The sequence below is a fragment of the Buteo buteo genome, chromosome 7, assembly GCF_964188355.1.
Source record: "Buteo buteo chromosome 7, bButBut1.hap1.1, whole genome shotgun sequence".
NCBI lineage: Eukaryota > Metazoa > Chordata > Aves > Accipitriformes > Accipitridae > Buteo > Buteo buteo.
Window position 1 is genome coordinate 18,554,394 of NC_134177.1, and position 20,794 is coordinate 18,575,187.

Below are 20,794 nucleotides of genomic sequence, written 5' to 3' on the forward strand. Positions count from 1 at the left end.
CTTGGAAGATAACAAGGAGACAAGTAGCAGAATCTGTGGACTTATCAAGAACAAATCATGTCAAATGAAATTATTTTCTTGTAGAACAAGGCAACAGATCTTGTGAATGGAATAGAATGAAAAAACAGTTATTATAACTTGACATGGGCAAGGCCTTTGGCATTGCTTTCTATGACATTCTTATGAACAAGCTTAGCAAATTAACAATGTTTCTTACGGTTGCAAAATTGGTTGATGCAAAACCCATGCTTAAAGAACAGTAAGTAGTATTTCAGTTTCAGAGTGTAAGAATATCTTTCCAGTTCCTGGATTTCACCAAGATACAGCATTTGATAATAACTAGTAAAGAAAAGATGATGATGAACTGGTCTCATAAACACAGCAGGTTTTCTGTCTCAGCATGTGAAGGGCTCTGATGAACAAATACTGGTAGAAAAAGTAACCTTAAGGAGAAGATAGTTGTAAAATAAAGAAACAACTTAGTTATATATATTTGAATTAAGTTTTTGTTTTGTTTTGTTTTTTTTTTTTTTTAAATTTGTATTACCACAGCGCCTATAGGCGTTGTCGGGGGCCGGGGTAAAATAAATGAGATAATTTTGACGGAAGGGGTCGTTCCAGTGCTCGGGACGCAGCCCCAGCAGAGGGAGCCGGTGCGGCACCGAACTGGCCGCCGCGGTGGGGACGGGGGGGAAGGGGGTTCCTGGGGTGATGGATGGAGGAGCAGTGACAGTTCACTCCAGTCTGGGTGCCGGGGATCGAGTATCGGGTTCAGGCTGCTGGAAACCTTGATGAGTTCTCAGTTCAACCTGCATCGCTAATTATTTCTGCTCGTGATACAGGCTTCAGCTGTACGTGAAGCGTGAAGGTGTATGAAAACTGTAGCATGTTGCTGCCAGTAATCTTCCTGTATCCTATGATAGCGATGTGAGAAGTCGTTAGTTAGGAGAGATTTGAATACTTCACTTTTGCAGAAGCAAATGAAGAGAAGGCCAGAGAATGTGGATTATCTTCCTGCTGTCTCTTAACTGATTTGCAGACCATCTATCTTAGTTCTAATCAGAGGCAGTAAAAAAATAATCCCTGAAAGACTAGCAAAATAGAAATCGATTTTTAAAGATCAGCCATACATAACCTCAATTGAGAAAACACGCGGCTTTTTTTGCAATATGAGAAATGACAGGATTCATTTTTATGCTTTCCCTCTGCCTCTACTTTGGTCTCGATAGGACTTTAACGTGTTAATTATCGGCAGATGACACCTGTGAAACAGTAAGTAAGAAGCAAACGGCGAATCGTCCCGAGCAAGCAGTTTCTCTTTCAGGGTGGGTGCCTAACCCCGGGCAGCGCTCGCCCCCGCCCCGCGCTGAGGAGCCGACGGCTGCTGCGTTGACCTTTACAGCCGTCGCGCCAACCGGCGGCACCGACAGGTCAGCAACGCCTATCCGGCAGTTTATTAACGCGCCGCTCCCCTTCTAAACCGGCGTGCCCGGGGGAGGGAGCAGCTCGGGGCAGCCCGACCGCCGTTCCCCCGCTCGGGGGAGATTGGGCGCGGGCGCAGCCCCGTCCGCTCCGTTCCGAGCTCAGCCTCGGCTCTAGGGTCGAAGTAACGGCAGCCTTGCCGCCCTCTGGAGCCTGCCCCCCAGCTCGTTGCACGCCCAGGCCGGTTGCCCCAGCCCGGGCCGGGCCGCGCCGCGGCGCGGCCGGCCGCCGCCTCCCTCCCGGGCCGGGGCGGGGGCCGGGGCCGCGCTGCGGGCGGGCGGGCGGGCCGGCGGCTGCCCCCTGCCGGGCGCTTGGCGGCGCGGCGGCCGGCTCCTCCCCGCCCAGTCCCCGCCCGCACGTTGCCCGGGGAACGGGGGTAGGGAGCAGCCGGGCGGCCGCCGCCTCCATCCCCTCCTCTCCTCGCCGGTGCCCGCAGCGGAGCGGCACCCGCGCCCGGACGCCCCGCCGCCATGCCCCGAGCCGCCCCGCTTCTCTTCCCGCTGCTGCTGCTGCTCGCCCTGGCCCAGCGCCGCGCTTGCCTTCCCGGGCCGGCCACCGTCGCGCCCCTCGGCCGGGACCCCTGCCTCAGCCAGCCCTGCCGCAACAACGGCACCTGCTCGCCGGTGCCGGCCCGGGGCCCCGCCGCGCCCCGCCGCCTCCAGCTGCTCCTGCCCCAGCCGCCGGCCGCCTACAGCTGCGCCTGCCCCGCGGGGGTCACCGGCACCTCCTGCCAGGTAAGGGGCGCGCCGAGAGCCCTCGGCGCCTCCCGGGGTGCCCCCGCCTCAGCGCCTCGCTCCCGCCCCGCGTCCTTGCGCCCGTCCCTGCCCTTGGGTGTCCCCGCTCGGTCTGCGGCTGGCTCCCTCCCGTCCTCGGACCGCCTCACCCCACCTCGTCTGCGGGCGTCTCTGCCCGCCCTGCCTCGCTCCGCGCCGAGCCGTTCCGGTGCCTCCTCGCCGGCCCGTCCGTCCCGGCAGGCGCGCAGCGGCGGCCGGTGCCCGTTCCCCCGGCGGGCGGCGGCGTGTCCTTCTCCCCCCCCCCCCCCCCCCCCCCCCTTCCCGCGAGCGGCCGCTCCCTCCCGCCGGCTCCTCGCGCGGCAGCCGTTGGTGCCGTTAACGGCCGCCGCGGGCAGCCGGGGCTGCGCGCGGCGGCCTCGGCTCTCCCCCGGGCTTTTCGAGGGGCTGGCGGCGCTTCGTGCCGCCGGACGCGTAAAGCGGGTGCCGGTACTGCGAGGGACGGGCTTGGAGCCGTGCCGCGGGCTGGCTGCCGAGCCGAGGGGAGAGCCGTCGCCCCCGGGCCTGAAACGGACCGACGGCGTGTGAGGGGCTCGGTTAGAGGTGACTGAGGATGGGGCTGAGCTCAGCCAGTGCCTGCCAGGTTAATCTCAGTACTGTAGCCACCCCCGACCGTCCAGTCCTCGCCGTTTATTTAGTACGGACTTATTTTAAAGTGAAAAGGATGGTCCTTGGAAGTGGATGCTGTATTGCGTTGAATACTGATCATTAAATCGTGTCTCCGGTGGTCATTTTCATAGGTTAGGAGTGCTTGCGCCCATGTTTCGGGCACTTCTTGTATTGATTTTGAATTCTGAAAGGTTGGAATGCTCAGAGTAGGGATAATGATCTAAAATAGGGAGAGGCAGTAAGCAGTACCTTTCTAACATGCTTGGTCATGTTGCGATTTAATGTAATAATACAATCGAATTATTGTCACCTGAAGATTTTAAGTTGGTTTTGTTTTGTTTTTTTTTGTCTCTAGTGTTAAGGATGAAAATCTTTGCTATCATGTTCACAAATTCACAAATCCCTAATCTTCTGTATCTTCAAATAAGGAAAAGCAAGTGCAGGGACAAAGAGGTTTGTTTCCTGCATATATATATGATGGGTTACTTTCTGTGACAGCAGGGTACAAAAGGCTATATGGATTGGCTACCATTTCTTTATTAATGCTCTCCGTTTTAAGTGAACTTGACACAGAAGCAAATGAATTTGAGTAAATTTAGTCTGCTTTTTAGGTTTTTTTTAATGTCCCTTAGTCATGTAGTGTCTGAACTATACTGTTGAATAGATGAAAGGGATAATACATTCACTGAAGACTTAATGTGTAGGTGAGTATAAAAGTCATTGTAAAGTAGGAGCACTATGCACAGAGTTCTGCACTTGCCTTGAAATGTCTCAGCTGATTCAGTGTAACAATGAAAATGAAAATATTTACACTAATGAGATTCTGTAAAATCAGAGCGATGAAAGTGTATTAAATAGATTTCTCTTTGGCTAATTTTAGCTCTTGTCCTCTTAAGAGTTTACTATGTTTCTATCACTACAAAGAGAGAAAGAGAGCGCTGCATGTTTGCTTCTGCTTTTTGCTGTTAGACTTAAGTGTCTGAGATCCATGACTGAAAGATTAACAACCCTTTTAAAGATTTAGTAAAATGTAATGCTTGCTGGCATCATACCTCCTGTGAAGTGTTGTGTCTGGGGAACTGGATTTAATTGTTTTTCTGATAAAAGAGATAGGCAATGTTTTCATAGCAGTTATGCTTTTTATTAACTAATAAGAGGAGGCTTACAGCATCATACATTTTGTTTCTTTTTATAAAATATGCAGTAACGACCCTTGCAAGGAAAACTGATAAAAAAAATGAATGCAACTTTCAGCTATCATGTCAGCTGTTGAAGTATGGATGCCAGTTAGCTATGAAAAGTTAATATGGTTTTGAAATGTAACTTTAATTAACTAGACAGTAGGCAGGCTTTTTAAAGGGGTAATATAAACACAATATATCCATAGTTGAGGTTTTGCTTATTTTATCAGAATAGGAAATAAATAAATATTGTAAAAATGCATTAATTCTTGTGTTGCTCTGTTGTTCAGATGCCTAACAGCTTAATAGATGCGTAACGGCTTAAACTTCTACAAAGAAAGGTAAAAACCGTCATGTTTTCTAATTCAATGATAATAAATAACTGTAAGGATTTTTTCTCATATCCCTTACGGGTTATGCAAAAACTAGGGGCTAAATCGGGGGATCATTGGGATATATCTAAACAGGGGGTTTTCATCTTACTGCTGAGGTTGTTATTGAACAGTTGGACTTGCAGAGGGGAATGCCAAGAGGGGAAAAAAGAACAGGAATTATTATGCTTAAATACCCAGATCATGGAAGGTAAGTTTGCATTTTTGGAGTTTGTGATGGAGCTAGACTTCTTTGGGAACCTCACTTCCCTAAAAATATAGAATTACTTTCATGTTACCTGTTGTAGTGAATGCAAAATTTCGCTGACTCTGCTCAGATGTGTTGAGATGTAGAATGAAGAAAATATGTCCTAAATGTGCCTACAAGTCAACCGGGCACAGTCAAGTTGATAACATAGAAGGGTTGCTAACAGTCAAAGTTGGAGGCTGCCCACAAATTTTGTTAACTGAAGTTTTTACTGTAACTGGTTTTGATGTACTTGACAATGCTGGTGCTGGCACGGGAAAAGAATAAAACTGACATCACATACACATGAGATGCTTCTAAAAGTCCAGAGCTTTTCTATCACCAAGTGATGTATTTAATTTGGCCTTAAGCCAATTCTGTGATCTTGTATTATAATTGCTTTAGTAACTCATAATTTATTTAACAACAGAAATTATAGGTCCTCTTAGTACATCTATCGCATGAATAATGCATGTGTATAGATCTCACGTTGCTTACGGTTTGAATATACTTTGTTTTGCAAACTTCAGGTTTGTTTTGTTATGGATTTCGCATTGTGGGACATTGCTCTAATTTAACTCAATTTCTTTTCGTGGTTGTGATTTTTTTTCCCACTTCTCTTTACCATACTTGTAGTCTTTGTGAAGAAGAAATAAAATTAATGTGTTGAAGCATCTTAGTCTGAGCAAAGAAATCACATGTATTCCCAAGGAAATCGTACAAAAATTATAGTGAATTCAACTGCCTTATTGCAGGAATTTGAAATTGGCCAACTCTCAACTTTACACTGAGAGAATTTGATGAATGGAGTAACAGATATTAAAGTTACCTAAACTTTATATTCCCCAAATTTTTACTTATATTTTACTTTGAAAAGCAATCTTTAACCTTTATTTCTAACAGCTAGTTTAATGGCTACTTTGTTATTTCTAATTATGTGTATAATCCAATAAAATTGTTTTTCTTGATCAGGGAAGTTTTATGTAAAAATTGATTTGTGTTAGTGCCTTATGAAATAATGTTAGAGACATACTAAATAGGAAATTAAAAATTTCATGATAGACTTGGTCATTTGCTTAAAAATACAGAATCTTAATTTAGCTAATTGCATTAAATTGCATGATGTTTATTTGGTTCCATGCTAGTGTTAATTTCATTAAAAGACTGTCACATTGATTTATTAATGTATTTTAAAATATTACCACACATGCTTTGTTTGTTTAATTGCTTCTCTTGTTTTTGTTTGTGTTTTGGTTTTTAATTTTTTCTTCTCTCCTTTGGTTGATCATTTTCCCTTGTTCTTTTACTTTGGTGCTTTTTAATATGCTTTTAGTTATTTTGTAGATTGTGTCAGTAATCAAAGCTAGAAAACAAGCGGCGTCCAAGCATACTGAACCAGCACTCTGACTTTGCAGCAATTCTCTTCTACGTAGTCTGATTAGCAATGACTGGATGTTCTACTTCTGAGCGTGACGTGGTAGCTGCTGATGTAATAGCATTTTTGAGTTAGTATTGAAATTACTATTTTAGTAGCAAAATGATCTCTTTGGTCTTGGGGAGGATTTGTTGTATTCACTCTAATGGCTATCTTTCCACACCTATAACGGAAAATATTTTTAAAATGTAATTGTGGGTAGCTTATTTAAAAGGAAATTTTAAAAAGGTGTAACCTGAGTTTTAAAAAGTCAAGGAAGGAACTGATATAAAAACTAATACAAGTAGGTAGAAGATTATCTTTTAAAGTTTGTTCTTAGAATTTTATTTTTTTAAATTTCCCATCTTGAATTTCTGCCTGATTATGTTTTTCTTCATTCTCTCCCTTTTTTCGTACTTTTGAATGCCAGGTGAATTTATTCTTCTCTTTGATCATGGTATTTGAACTTTTGTAGACTATACTGCAGTGAGTTCAGTTTTTTGCTTGGTGCCCCCCGCTTCTATTTTTTTATCCTGGGTTGGGTTTTTGTTTCTTTTTCTTTCATTTTATTTGTGTTCTCAGTAGATCTCTGATAACGTGCTGTTTAATGCTGAATGCAAAAATCCAGGGTTAGCAAACTGCTGCACAAAGAAGAATTATTGTTTCTTGACTCACTGGTCCAGTACTTCAGGATAAGGAGTATAAAATTTCATTGGCCAGGTTATTTCAGGTTGCACTGGACAGTGCTGTGTAAAAGGACATCCTTTAATCTAACTGCTAAATCGTCTTCATGTCAGTATCCTGATTAATTCTTCATGAGATCCTGTTTTCTATTAAGTGCTGACATGCCTTCTGAAAGGTCTCTAAATAATCCTTGAATTCATAATGAATTCTCTAGCATATTTAGGATGCTATTTTTTCCATTCTGTACTCATTAATGAAAGGTATATACTTAGATTATGTGGTTATTGTGATGCAGGTATTTTCTGTGTGACTACTCTGCTTGCTCTTTTATTTTTAATAAGAATAAATTGTATAGTTAGCAGATGCCCTGGAATTTTCTTGTTTCATTTGGATGTAGTTTAACTTGAGTTCTGAGGCACCATGTCACTTCCTGCTGACTAACTCTGCCAACTCTTGCAGTGCGTTCAAATTGCAGAATTTAAATATTTGCATTGATGCATATACTGTGTGTGAGAAGAGGCTGCAAGAGCTCAGTTTGTTTTTCTTGAAGAAGAGGCTAAGGGGGGGAACTAATTGCCATTCTCAGCTACCTAATGGGTGGTCACAGAGTAGATGAAGCAAGACTTTTCTCAGATGCGGTCAGTGAAAGGATGAGAGGTGACACATGTTAGAGTAAGGGAAGTTCCAGTTCAGTCTAAGGAAAAGAATTCCTCATGCTGATGGTAAAACACCGGAACAGACACTTAGAACAGTTGTGGGATCTCCATCCTTGGAGATTCGGGGCTTGAGTGGCAAAGACCTTGAGCACCTTGGCCTAGCAGAGGTTGGACCAGAGAACTCCTTCAGGTCCCTTCTAGCCTAAAACATTCTGTGATTCTGTATATACACACACCTGTTTGTTTCTTCTTTTTTCCTAGATTTTGTGTTTGCCTATTGCTCTTGTCCTGTTCCTGCCCTCCCTTTGCTGGATATTTAAATTATTTCCATGTTGTTATACATATATGTTTTACATCAAGTCTAGTCTGTACCTGGAAGCCGACAAATTTGTGTGCAGTGCAAGTAGGAGTTCTGAGATGGCAATATTACTATTAGATAAGATATCTGAAAAATCTTTAGTATAATTTCAAGCCACTTTGTTTACAGCTCTTTTAGTTACAAATTAGTATGCTCACATTTCATAGTCATTGTTGAGGTTTTTTTTCTTCAGGTAATAATTGTATGTCACACAGGATGGATATTATTTGTTTTCTTTGAGTTTTTATGATCTGTAAGTGAAGCGTTGTTCAGGTAGCTCATGATCTTTGATCTCCATGGTTGCACTGGAACTGGTGAAGTTCTGCAGAACTTCAATGTGAGGTATCAAATATAGGGAACATTAGCACAGAATATATGAATGTGAAAAATAGTTTCTTCACCCAATTTATTTTAGCTATTATAACATCTGTTTTCTTTAAGTGTAGTAGAAATATATTTCCAGTCAGAAATTTAAACTTTTCAAATTAGCATCTTGCCTTGAAGCATATCTTGAAAATATGTGAGCGAGAGAGCTGTAATTCGGCAATTTCCAAAGCAGTCAATAAAGAATTGTGCTGTGATTTTTGCCATGGGATCTAAACAAATTTATTCTAAATTTCTGTAGAATAAAACTGGAATAATGTAATAACCCAAACTGTCTCAATAAGTAGTTGTTATTTGGGTATCACCTGCACACTAACCTTTGTGAATCTTTGTATTCTCTCTTTTAATGTCTTGAAATACTCCCTTTAAATCTGTTCAACATAGTTCTTTTTAAATACTAGTCAGGTCATTATGTAGTGCAAATTATTTGGTTCTGAAAAATTCCATCATATAAGTGGAAGTTTCAAGTGTTGGTTTTAATAATTTTTTGTGATTAAAGATTGTAAAGTAACAATAATAGAAGATATGCTATACTAAGATGCTTCAGCTTTTTCATATGTCATATTTCATTGCAGTTTATGTTCTTTGATCTGAGAGAATTACTTTATAATGGTATCTGTTTAAAAACTAGCATTGTTTTACTTCCCTTTGAAATACCTAACTTGATGTTGTCATTTGTATATATGTAGCTCTGGAAATCCTCTTTAGTGGAGCAGGTTCCCAATGTACTAGGAGAATGCTTATCTTGAATACAAAATAAGAAACAACAGAATATGGTCAGGAAAACAAATAAACAAGAATATTGCTTAAAATACTGAAGTTATATGAGTTGATTCAGTATTACAAGAGGTAGAAATGCTCCCCTCTTTTTGAGGGCTCTCATAGAATCTTCTACATACTGCCCTTCTCAGAAGTACTTACCTGAGATCAATGATTTCAGAAGTGGCATTTAGCAGGATTTCAGCTTGATCATGGGATCATGAGTCCAAAAATCTCAGATGATGATGCAAGAAACTCCATTTTAATAGGCAGACATGAGTCTCCTGGAAATAGTGTCCACTTAACTCTAAACATAGGTTGGTGGTTTTTTGATTTTTGGTACTTGCTCTCATAGCTCACTCTGTTCTTGTTAAATATCAAGTCCCTCATTCCTGGTAACTCCTTTTGGCTGTGACACATTTGTGTTCCACTGAATCCCACAGATTAATTGCATGGAAAACATAATTTTATTAGTTTTTATTTTCTGACTTTCAATTTAATTGATTTTCCCTGTTGTTATTTTTTTTTCCCTTTTAAAAGTGAGTTATTCCACTCTTTCCTCCCTGTGCATGTAGTGAATATTTTTCTTTTCTGCAGTGTCCTTTCTGAGCCGAATAGCTTGAGCTGTTGGTTGCTGGTTAATCTAAATATAGTCTGTTTTGTACTATGCTAAATCCCATATTTTATTTGTGCTGAGAGGTTACCTGTTCTTTTGACAGCTGCATTAGAGGGAAGGCCTCAATAATATCCACAATTTTATTTTTTTTTTAAACTTTTAGTTGATATGGGTGAACTGAGCTCAGCAACCTACCTAGAGGTGTCTGTGGTGTGGTGATCCCCAAATGAAAGCATCTATATTTAAAGTGCATCCGTGTCAATTGAAACCACAGTGCTTGGCAAGAATAGGGCTAATTTTATTAAAAATTTCTTAGTGGCATTTAAGTCAAAATTTGAAGGTAAAAGCAGGTTAGTATGTGCATTTGACATTGTAGAGCATCATTTATTAAGAATATTTAATCGGTTCTCTCTTTGTTTAAGCAAAAAAGAATAGTTTTGTTCAACTTTTTGTTTCTGTATGGTTTTGTCAATTTATATTTTACAGGAATAATATAAACACTGAAATAAATGTCCTCTGGAGAGAAACTTGTCACTCATCAACATAAGCTACACAAAACAAAAATTATAATTGTATTATTAGGAAAAAGATGTTAAACTGCAATACAGTTGTTGCAATTTTCCAACAGCTTTGTAAGAGTGGAAATGCACATCAAGATATAAATTGAGAAAAGTAATGTTTGCTTGATAAGAAAACTCTTTAATTTGTTCTATTGGTTGAGTGTAATCTCTTACAAAGAAGCACTCTTGCATTCAAAAGCTGATTTGTATGCCACATATGTAAACTTCGAGTTCAGCAGTACGTACAGTTGCCCTATATTATTTTTCAAGTTTGCCTTGGTTTGTTTTACAATTATACAGGCTGTAGTAAGTATAACAATTATACTGTATTATTTAGTATTATATTCTGCTGTAAACCTGAAAAAATAGCTGTAAACTTTATAGAAAGGCCTGAAAGTGATATGTTGTGACCAGGAATGGGAATACCAGGGCTTGGTGCTTGGAATTCTCACTGCCTTGCTGAGTCATGCTGGGCAAAACTTAGCACCTTCTTACTTGGATTTCTCCTCTATAAATTCAGATAATCCTGGGGGTTCAAAAGGTTAATTTGTGAATGTGTATGAAGGCTTTAAGATTGTTGAGTGAAAAGCACTTTTATACATGTCAGTGGCCTATCAGAATATATGCAAATTGTAAGGAAAAAAGCCTTCTTATTAAAAATAACTGAATAAATCAACCATTTAGACTATGTCTTTGTCTGGCAAGTATTCAGGCTAGCAGTCTACAGATTAATTTAGTTTCATAATGTTCTTTCCTGCTGGAAGCAGGGGCAATAGATCAATGATCAGTATTTCAAAGACTTCTGTAGCAAATGTGTTTGTGAACAAGGTGCTCTTGAATAAGCTAAGAACAGGATTCAATTTCACTGTGAAAGTAGGGTTGTTATACTGAGACAAGGTCACTGAATGTTAATGATTTTGGGAACTTTGTTGTACTTCATGTATTAGTTACAACAGCAACTGTATTGTCAGTTCGAGAAGACTTGGGTATCTTCAGGAACAGTAGCTGTAAAAAGTGTAACAAGATATGATTCCTTTTCCTTTACAGCAAGCCCTGTTTTCAGTCTAGGTTGCCCTTATGTGGCCCTTTGTATGGGACCTAATAAAGCTGAATGTTGTTATTGACAAATGCACAAGAGAAGGAATAATTTCAGCTAACCATGCATATTCTAAATAAACTGTGATTATTTGGGAGGAAGACCCATATGTTCTGGTGGTGTTATGTTGAATAATCCTCACTGAGCCTGAGTGCTCAAAATGCAAATAACTTAAAGATGTGCAGATAGCATCACAAGAAAACAGAAGCTGTTTTAGAATGCTGTTCCTTTCTATGACTGAATAGTATTTAATCCTCTGAAATCAAGTTCAGGTAACTTTCGTTACAAGATAGAGAGGGCAGAAATAGATATGACCAAGAGAAAGGGTAGCAGAAATGATTAGTAGGTGTGGAAAGATTTGAATAACCTGGGAGAAACAATTTATTCACTTTTATATAGAGACAACAAAGAAAAGTCTGAATAAAAGGTAATCTTGTGACAAGGACAATGCTTAAAAAGAATCAACAGGAATGGGACAGTTAAATTCTTCTGGGCATCAGCTAATAATCAGCTAATGTGGCTGAGGAAAATATATGAACAATTTTCTGTAATCTTCCATACCTGGTACGTTGCAGTGATCTACCTTTGAAGTATTTTGTAGTGGCATTTGTCGATAAGGACAGTAACTATCACTGTAAACTAGGTGGCAATTCTTATTCAGCTCTAATGATTTGTGCTTTAAATTCAGCAAATCTGTAAAAATTCATGCAATTTTTATTTGTATTTTTGTTTTAAACATTTTAACAGATGTATAGTTTCTTCTGCTGAAGAAATTAGGCAAATTCTTAAATACCTTTTATCAAAATCAAATTAATCAATGAATCTCAGTAATGGCAACCCAAAATATATGGCTTAGGTTTCATACAGACCTAGCAGTCTATTAATAACTTGTGATTGACCATATGCATGTACTTCTATTGTAATCTAATTTTCAGGCAAATGTAACTTATTAAACAGAAGGAAGTAAGGATGGCCATGTAGAAGTCTAATAATTTATAAGCTAAGTGCCTTTTGTGTTGAGAGTCCTAATTCTGCCGTCTGGTTGCAAAAGAGTTGTTTCCTGGTGTTTATTATCACTATGGAACACCAAGGTTGTGCTCTTATATGTAGGGGTCTGAGAAACTTTCTCATTTGAGAATGCCTTTGAATTTTAGTGAGTTGAGTTACATGAGGTTTACTGACATAGGTAGGGTCTGTAAGACCAGATACTTCATCAATTCTTTTTAAGGCTACAGCGTACCGTGTGATGATGGCATATGTGACAACTGAAGAAAATGGTGTTGAGTCTCCTGGGAAATTAACATGTTTAATTGAAGGAAGGACAAATTGACTTAATTTACATAACTGTAATAGGACCCTAATGTTAAAATTTGGCTACGTATTGCCTCTTAAAAGTAATGGAAAGGTACTGGGTTGATGTTATAGAAATTCTTGATAATCTTTCTGAGGGTTCAGGGGGATCTGGCTTGTACAGACCATGCTAAAAATGTGGAACGTGTTCTTTAAAGGGCTGCTTGAGACTCCACTATGACATCTCTTAAAGGTGAAGTAAACTCATAGTAATTTCTTCGTCTATAAAAATAATAAATGTAAGTTTAAAACTAGTTATTTTGGTAACCATTTGAGCTTGGGTTTCTTGGTGCTCCTGAAATGTAGCAAAGAAATTGCCTAAGGTGAATGAATGCAGGAACAAGGTGAGCTGTGCCACTTGCTTCCAAAACACCTTTCTCCCCAATTAAACAGCTTCCCTTGCAACACCAAATTTTAACTGCTTCTGCAGGTGAGTGAGAAAGGACGGATTAATAGCTACAGTGATTGTGCTTTTTCACAAAGGCCTGCTTAAGAACAGCATGATAGATTTATCAGTTACAGGTATGCCCTCTGATTATCAAGTCCTGCTAGCAGTAGAATGTAGGAAACTGGGGTATGGGCCAAAACCTTACTATATTTGATTTAGGAATATGGAGGATTTTCTGTTAGAATAACATATTGGTGAGTGAGTGATTTAACCATATTTTATGGTTATACGAGATAATCAATTGAAGGATACTCTGGAATGACAGCGGTGCTAGCAAACCTTACTGTGCAAGTGACATACAGCAAACACAACTGTAGCATCTTAGTTGATTTCTGCATGATGTATATGCTTTTCACTTTGTAATCAGTACTGCAGCAGCTTCCAACTTGGGATTTCCTGTTTTCAGGACGACATTTTCTTTTTCAAAATACACTTACATCCAGTTCTATTCTGTATTCTCAGATTTTCTAAGCTCCTTGCCTAGGGTGTGAAAGTAGACCCTACTTGGAGCTGGGGCCTTTACTGCAAGCAGCTACTGAGCCCTGAGAGCTGCTGGCTGGTAGAAGCTCTTCCAAGCTCCTTGACACTAAGCAGGGTAGTTCTGTGAAGCTGAGAAGTCTTGAGAGCTTCAAGTTACACTGGCAGTCTTATGGCTCTGAAATTCTCTTCTGTGACTTTGAGAATGGGGTTGCAGCTCAGGGCTTCAAGGTGCTGTGTTCCCAGACTTCGAGCAGAGCACTAGTGCTGCAGTAGGGAGGGGAGCTACACCAGAAAGCTTCCACCAGAAACATATCCGTGATTTGGCCTCCTCTGATGAGAGGTGCCAGCACAAAACTCTTTTTATTCAATGAAATGTCATTTTCTGATAACCCCTATGTTTAGTCAGAAGTTTCTACCAACTGTTAAGAAGTGTGGTACAGTGGTGTCTAGTGGGAAAAATTCCCAAGTACATAATTGTGTATTGATTTAGATGTTAACATTGCCATTATCTAATCTAATTCTGGAGATAACTGTAAAACTTTAGAGTATTGGTGGTTGATCTGCACAGTTTATTTTTCTCTGTCTTTTAAAAATAACACAGATGAGGTTCTCTGTGTTTTTCAAGGGAATTATAAAGGTGTTAGGTTGATTTTGGAAAACTTTAATATATGGATGCATAAAAGCAAGACTGCAAAGATCTGAGTGTAAATTTGCTACCTGTGTTGTTATGTTTCTGCTATTGATGCTATTAGTGTTAATGCTACACTAAATAAAGTTGGATTGAGATGGGTTATGTTTGTTTACTCTGGGGTACAACTATGTAAGTACGTGCACGTAAGTGTGTGTCTTAAAGCGGCTGATGCTCTGCAAGCTTATCTCTGGTTTTATCATGTAGTAACTTGCCTGTTTGTTTATGGAAATAAACATCAATGAAACTGATTCCTAAGATCTGAAAGTGCTGCCAGTTGGAAGTGGGATGAACAACAGATCATCTTTTTGGCAGAGCTGAGATGATGTAGGTTTTGTGTTTTGTGTATTTCTTATGTTAGAATCTGTGCTTTACTTTGTTTAATAAAATATTTAGTTACCTTTTCCCATACTCTCTCTATATCCAAAGCATTTTCCTTTTTCATTGCACCGTTTGTCCTATAAACCTCAAGCTACCTTAATAATCCAGCTGGTTTTCAGTTACTGACCTTCACTGTTCTCTTCTCTCTCTTGCCTTTTTTTTTTTTTTTTTGGTCTTCCCAATGTATTAACAAAAAATGTCACATGGGAAAGTTGTTGATGGAGCTGGTATTTATCCCTTATTTTAGGAGTATTTACTTTCTTCTAAAGACAATAATGTGTCAAACGCAGAGGAAACAAAATTTGATGTAGGGCTGTTCCAGTGCAGAAACTGATTTGGTTGCAGTCATTGAATTGTGGGATGAGTAGAATAAGTCATTCATAGTCCCTTTAGACCTCATGAAATAAGTGGGATGAAGAGAATAGAATATGATGCTGTGTGTTTGCATTTCTTAAGATGTGAAATACAGGCAGCATCAGGAAAAAAAAGGACGAAAGTTAAACTTCATAGGTTGAATGTTAAGCTTTTATAACAGATAAGCTGAAGTATTTGACATTGATTCCCTCATTCTATTATGAATATCTATACATTCAGGCTTAATCACAGAGCACTTGTGTCTGTGTTCTGGAATTTAGCAATTACAGAAGCTTTGATTTAATGTGCAAAGTATACTTTGAGCAAGCGAAGTGTGCACTGCTGTGTTTGCTAGTTTGGAAAGGAAGAACTGGACTGGGGTGCTAGTCTGTCATCCACATCTACAGCAGTGCTGCTTCTGAACCACCAAGCTGCCCTTGCCTTTGACCTTTGCGGTGTTTGGAATAATTCTGAGGATACTAGCTAGATGAATAGATAGATAAAACAGGCGGCCATTTTAGAAGGCAATCTATTTCAAATAATTTCTATGTATGTTTTTCTGGTTTTGTTCTACCTTTATAAGAATAACATCTGTTCAATTCCCAGTTCATTTGATGCTTAGGCATCTGTTTAATGCCTAAGATCTTTTTCACTGTGGTTGCAGGAATGTAATTTCTGTAGCTTCTGTTGGTATCTTTTAACTCTGAGTTGCATAAATACAATTAACTTCTACAAATAATTTCTACTTTCTTTTTAGACAAAGAGGATTCAGATGCTGAAAAAGCCTGATAGTTTCTTTTCTTGCTTGAATTGCATTTCAATGGCATTGTGGTATTTTCATTTCAGTACTGACAGTTCTTTAGGTATAAGTAAAATGATAGTTGGTTTGAATTTTCTGTGTCACAGCTAGGTGAATTCACATGATATATCTCAGAGAATCTGACTGTTGGGCTTTTCTTCAGCACCTGCCTGTATTCTAGGTCCAAATAAATGCATTGATGATGCTGCATAGTGTTCCAGGTGTCTTACTCTCCTGGGTATGAAAGGATTATGATTTTCTGTATTCATATTATATGTTACGTACCATTGTTCAAGTGGATTTAGCAACCCAAATTATTTTTACAGTTGTCTGTATGGATTTCTAAGTTCTACTTCCTCTTAAAACAGCATTGTTCTATAATACAGAAGCAGACATGTTAGACATCTGCCATAGGATTTCACAAGAATAGAAATAGGAAGAACTAATTTTTGGCATCAAGGTATGAATCAGAATATACAAGAAGCAGATAGTTTAGGGAAAAAATAATTAATTTTTATTGCTGATGGCTTTCCAAACATAATAATGATATTTTATTCTCCTTTCCTTTTTTCTGTAGCAAAACTGATTTGCATTTCCATAGTGAATGCTAGACAACTGACTAGAGTGATCCAGGTGGTTTTAATTTATTCCTATTGGACAAATTATGGACTTTTCATGGGTAAAATATTATTGCTTAGCAGTAGTAACTACAGCAGTGACTTAATACTGTTAGAAATATTTTCCAACTTTTCAGTTCTGAAGAATTTATTAAAATTTGCTAAGCACTTGACAAATTTAGTAGATTTCTCTACCTTTGACTAACTTAACCCTGTCCAATTTTAAGCAATGCTGTTATTTCAGAGTGGTTTTAGATCTGTATCTTCTTAGATCTTATTTCCACTTTGGCCAATAACTAATGTAGAAGTTGCATACCTTTTTGGTAAGATCAGACTGCATAGTCATATGCATCAATTTGGAAGTGGGAGTGGATTGCATCTATTCTTATTCCAGATCAAATGAGATGATTCTTCTAGAAAGGAAGTTGTTTCTCTAATATTCCTTTCTGTGAAATATGTTGGGGTTCAGTCTTTGTTGTTGTTCACTGCCAGTAATTTTTTGTTTTATCGATAAGATTGAATTTCTGAGGGACTAAGGCATTTAATGAGTTTTTCCAGATGCAGTTGCAGGTTGGTAATTGTTCTACTGTTTCTGTTTTCTTCTGAAAATGTATTTCTGGAGCAAGTAGATGGCTCCTATCACCAAGTTAGCAGAGGAGGATGGCGCATACAGGAGAGTGGCATCTCTACCTGCAAATCCTATGAAGCACAGAGGCATGATTGTGAAAAAAATTGTTTTCAATATTTTACTGTTAAAGTAAAAATACTTTGTGGAAAATAAGGTGACGAAAGTACTGTGCATTTCTTACTAGTGTTGCCATTCAGCTTCTTGCTTTGTTTTAACCATATAGCAACTTCCTTCTCTTTCTATACTTGAGATCATTCAGTGCACCTTGGTAGTGTAAGTAAAATCTGAGATTCAATGTTCGTATGGTTTTTGGAATAGATTTTGAATAACCTATTGTTGAAGCTGTTTAACAGTAACTTCTTCCTAGCGACATTTGAAATAATTATCTATAAGGGTACATTTGAGCTTAACAATTGTACTAGACTCCCATCATTAATGTGTATATATAAATACATGAAAAATGGTGAGCCAACTGTGGTTTAATTTTTTGACAGTGGGTAGTGGTGATGCTGATGTTCTTAAAGAAGCTTATTTCTCATTAACAATCAGTTGTGCCCAGATTGTCCAGGTACTCTGAAATTACTTGATTTCAGCACTGCAACTCAGAGGCCTGGCTCTGAAACCTTGAGTTGTTTGCTGTGCTGTGTTGTATAGATGTGGTAAGCACAGTTTGTCCTAGCTACCATTGTCTTTTATGCTTTCACTGTGCATTGCTATAGGGTGAGTTCTATGTCTGATTCTATGTGAAGATAAAAGATTTGATGTGACTCGAGATAAAAGAAAGAAATGAGAGTCTGTTTTGCAGGCATATTTAAATTCATAATTAAAGACTGTTTCCATGGCTTTCAGCTGATTGTGTATTGGATCAATAGTCTGCAATAGTGATTAATATCTGCAAGATCACATTATTGGTCAATTCATGTAAAATAGTTCTGGCTACAAATAATCAATAGATGTAGGAAAAAATCCTGCCCCCGCCCTGCTTTTTCTTCCTTGCCTCTTGGCTGATCTGTTAACACTGTCTTTTTGATCTAAAGGTTTGGAAACTTGGTATTGCAAGGCTTGACTTATAACCTGCCCCTAGAAAATTTCTCAAAATTTTCTTCAACATCAAAAGTTTATGTATCTGTTCAATGTTGGAAAAAAAATATGTTCACACTTCAGTCTGCAAATCTCCTGATATTATGAGAAAAATGTGCATCTTCAGACCACAAAATGGGCTCTGTAATTTCGTTTCAAATATAGTACAAACTTTCTTGTACAATCTAACAATATGGTGACCTTTTAGAGCTCATAGAGGTGCTCTTCAGAGCTGGTAAGTAGTGTAGTTTTTCCCCTGCTGATACTAATTTACTTTCATTATAATTCATTTTAGATTTAGTCTAGAAGTTTTTTGGTATATGATCTAGCAATCTGGTGGATTTTGGTCCTGTATTTAGTTGTGGCAAGGTCTTAATTTGATCCCCCTTTTATTGTTACTTTTTCCACTTTACCTTGTCACAGGATGTTATTATAGTGAATTGTTTATCTAGTTTGTCTTAATTTCTGCAGAGTGGTTCTATGTCCCTGGAAATGTTCCCTTGTGTAGACTATAAACTTCTGGAATGCTCAGTAATGGTTAAAACTCTTCTCATTATAATGAAACATTTTCCCTCTATAGTAACAAGCACACCAAATGCACGTTTTATTTTTTATTTTATTGCGGGTTTTTATTTGTGCACCTGTGACAATGCAAAGGGTCTGCTTTCTTCTACAGGTTAATTTGTTTAACCTTCTCCTTTCCTTGTCCATGTTTTGGGGGAAGGGAAGTGCATACAGAAGAGCTGAAACTAGAGTGCGACGTCTTTGGACAAAATCTTTCTTCTGCTAGTAGTCACTTTCCATTATCTTTATTTGGGGGGAAATAGCATACTCCACATGGAAGAAAACTCCAGGGTACTGACGAGGATCATGTGGAGTCACCTACATTTGTCTGTGTAGAGCTGAGCTTTATTTAGAATGGTTAATGCTGATCAGGAGCTAGCAAAGCTCCTGACTCCCTGCCACCTCCATGCACGATTACTCTGGTCCCTGGAGTGTGGTGCTGAGGCACTGCAGCTGACTAGTAATGCAGCATCATGCCAGAATTAACCCTGCTGAGCCAGCTCCAATGTTTTCCCCATCTGTAGTCTGCTTATTTTCCACCCTGAAAAATCTGCTAACAACTGAAAGCCAAATGTAGGCATCAAATTGTCCACATGAAATTCATCTTATTTTGTATGACTATGAACCAGTTCTAATTTTGTGTCCTAGGAGATTTCACAAAATGCTCTTTACTAATTACAGTAACCTAGAGATGCAGAAATCTTTTTCTGCTCAATTACCTGGCTGCCAGGTCAGCTCACTATAAAGTTCAATGCACATCCAACTTTCTCCTAGCTGATTGCCTACAAATTACAAAAGTCAATATTTGAATGTCAGCAAATCACCTTTTCTGGACTTGGTTGGTTGAAGTCAGGACATTTTTCTTGGGAGTTGGGTTTTGCAAACAGTAAGTAAAATTTTTGGAAATAAGAATCCATAGTTGTGTCTGTTTCTCCTTGCCCCCCTGGATCTCATGTCATCATTGACTTCTTTCTGTAACTTGGTCTGCTACACAGAATGAGTCTTCTCCAGGAGAATCTCCTTACAGATCATATGTGTGTCATCTGAAAAGAAGTCAATCTTGGCGTATGACTGCTCTAACAGGTTCACTGTTGCTAGATCACAGACACGGTGTTTATGGAAAAGGTAGACCTCGTTCAGTTCTCCATTCCTCTGCAGTTAAACTTATTGCAGGTATCTGGATTGTTCAAGTGTTTTGGAACAAGAATTTTGAATGAGCTGTGAAAGCTATCATGTAGATTCACGAAGTGTATCATAGCATTGTTTGCTAATTAACAAAATAGAAATGCCTCACAGCTTTTAAGCAAAGCATGCAAAATGTAGGAATCAGAATATGTATAGGTAAGACATAACTAATTAGACAAAGAACTTTGTATAGGTATAATGGGTCTGCCTTGATAACAAAAGGTTTTGAACTTGTAATAGCTGTAGTAATAAAAAAAATTATTCTTAATGGTTATCAGCCACTGAATGTCATCTCTTCTTTATGAAAGCATATTAAAACTGGAAGTTGAAAATTGGATTCAGCACATTTTTAAAATCATGGTTTCAGAATTGTAGCGCTTTGCAATTGATATCTTTTGATCTATACATCAGTCACTGTCATGGTAAGGTGTCTTGGACTACTTTGACAGGACCTCCTACTTCACCTTCTATGTCAGTTCAGTCCTTTATCCAACTGCTAAGACCAGTAAAAGTGTCCATTAATATCAGTTTTGAGGCAGGTGCCCTGATAGACTTTTAGGTGTCTATCTGGCAAAATTATGCTCACACTTCAATAACTTTAAGTGTCTATGAGATTGTGCTAAAGTATGTACTACTCATTAAAGGTCTTTGTCTCCTTAAATTAACCTAAGCAATTCAGGATTCAGGTAGCTAGTTGTTTACAAGTGCTTCTGTTTATCTGGCTTCTAAAATTTAAATAACAGTATTAAATAGAACTGGTTTTGCATTACAGTGAAAAGCAATGTATGATAAGCATTGTTCAGTTTATCTTGAATCATAATTCAACTCCGTTTCTTAGAAATTCAGAATCATCTTATTCCTGTAATAAGCATACTATTCATTTTTCCATTTTGTGCGTATATGTAATTCTGAAAACCAAAGTATTTCTTTTGCTGTTGGAAATAGATCCAAATGGTGATAAAAAGTGACAAAAACAATTGGATTTCTCCAAAGAAATCCTTCTGCACTGGAC

The 20,794-nt window shown here is 38.9% G+C and overlaps 1 protein-coding gene across 1 annotated transcript in view; it reads left to right on the top strand.

The window, feature by feature from the left end:
- The first annotated feature begins 1,952 nt into the window (after window positions 1–1,952).
- The window catches only part of DNER (delta/notch like EGF repeat containing), a 135,090-nt gene continuing 116,248 nt past the window's right edge, over window positions 1,953–20,794 (top strand). The window contains exon 1 of the mRNA XM_075033252.1: window positions 1,953–2,216. Coding sequence (XP_074889353.1) covers window positions 1,953–2,216 — 264 coding nt within the window. The remainder of the gene's footprint in view (window positions 2,217–20,794) is intronic.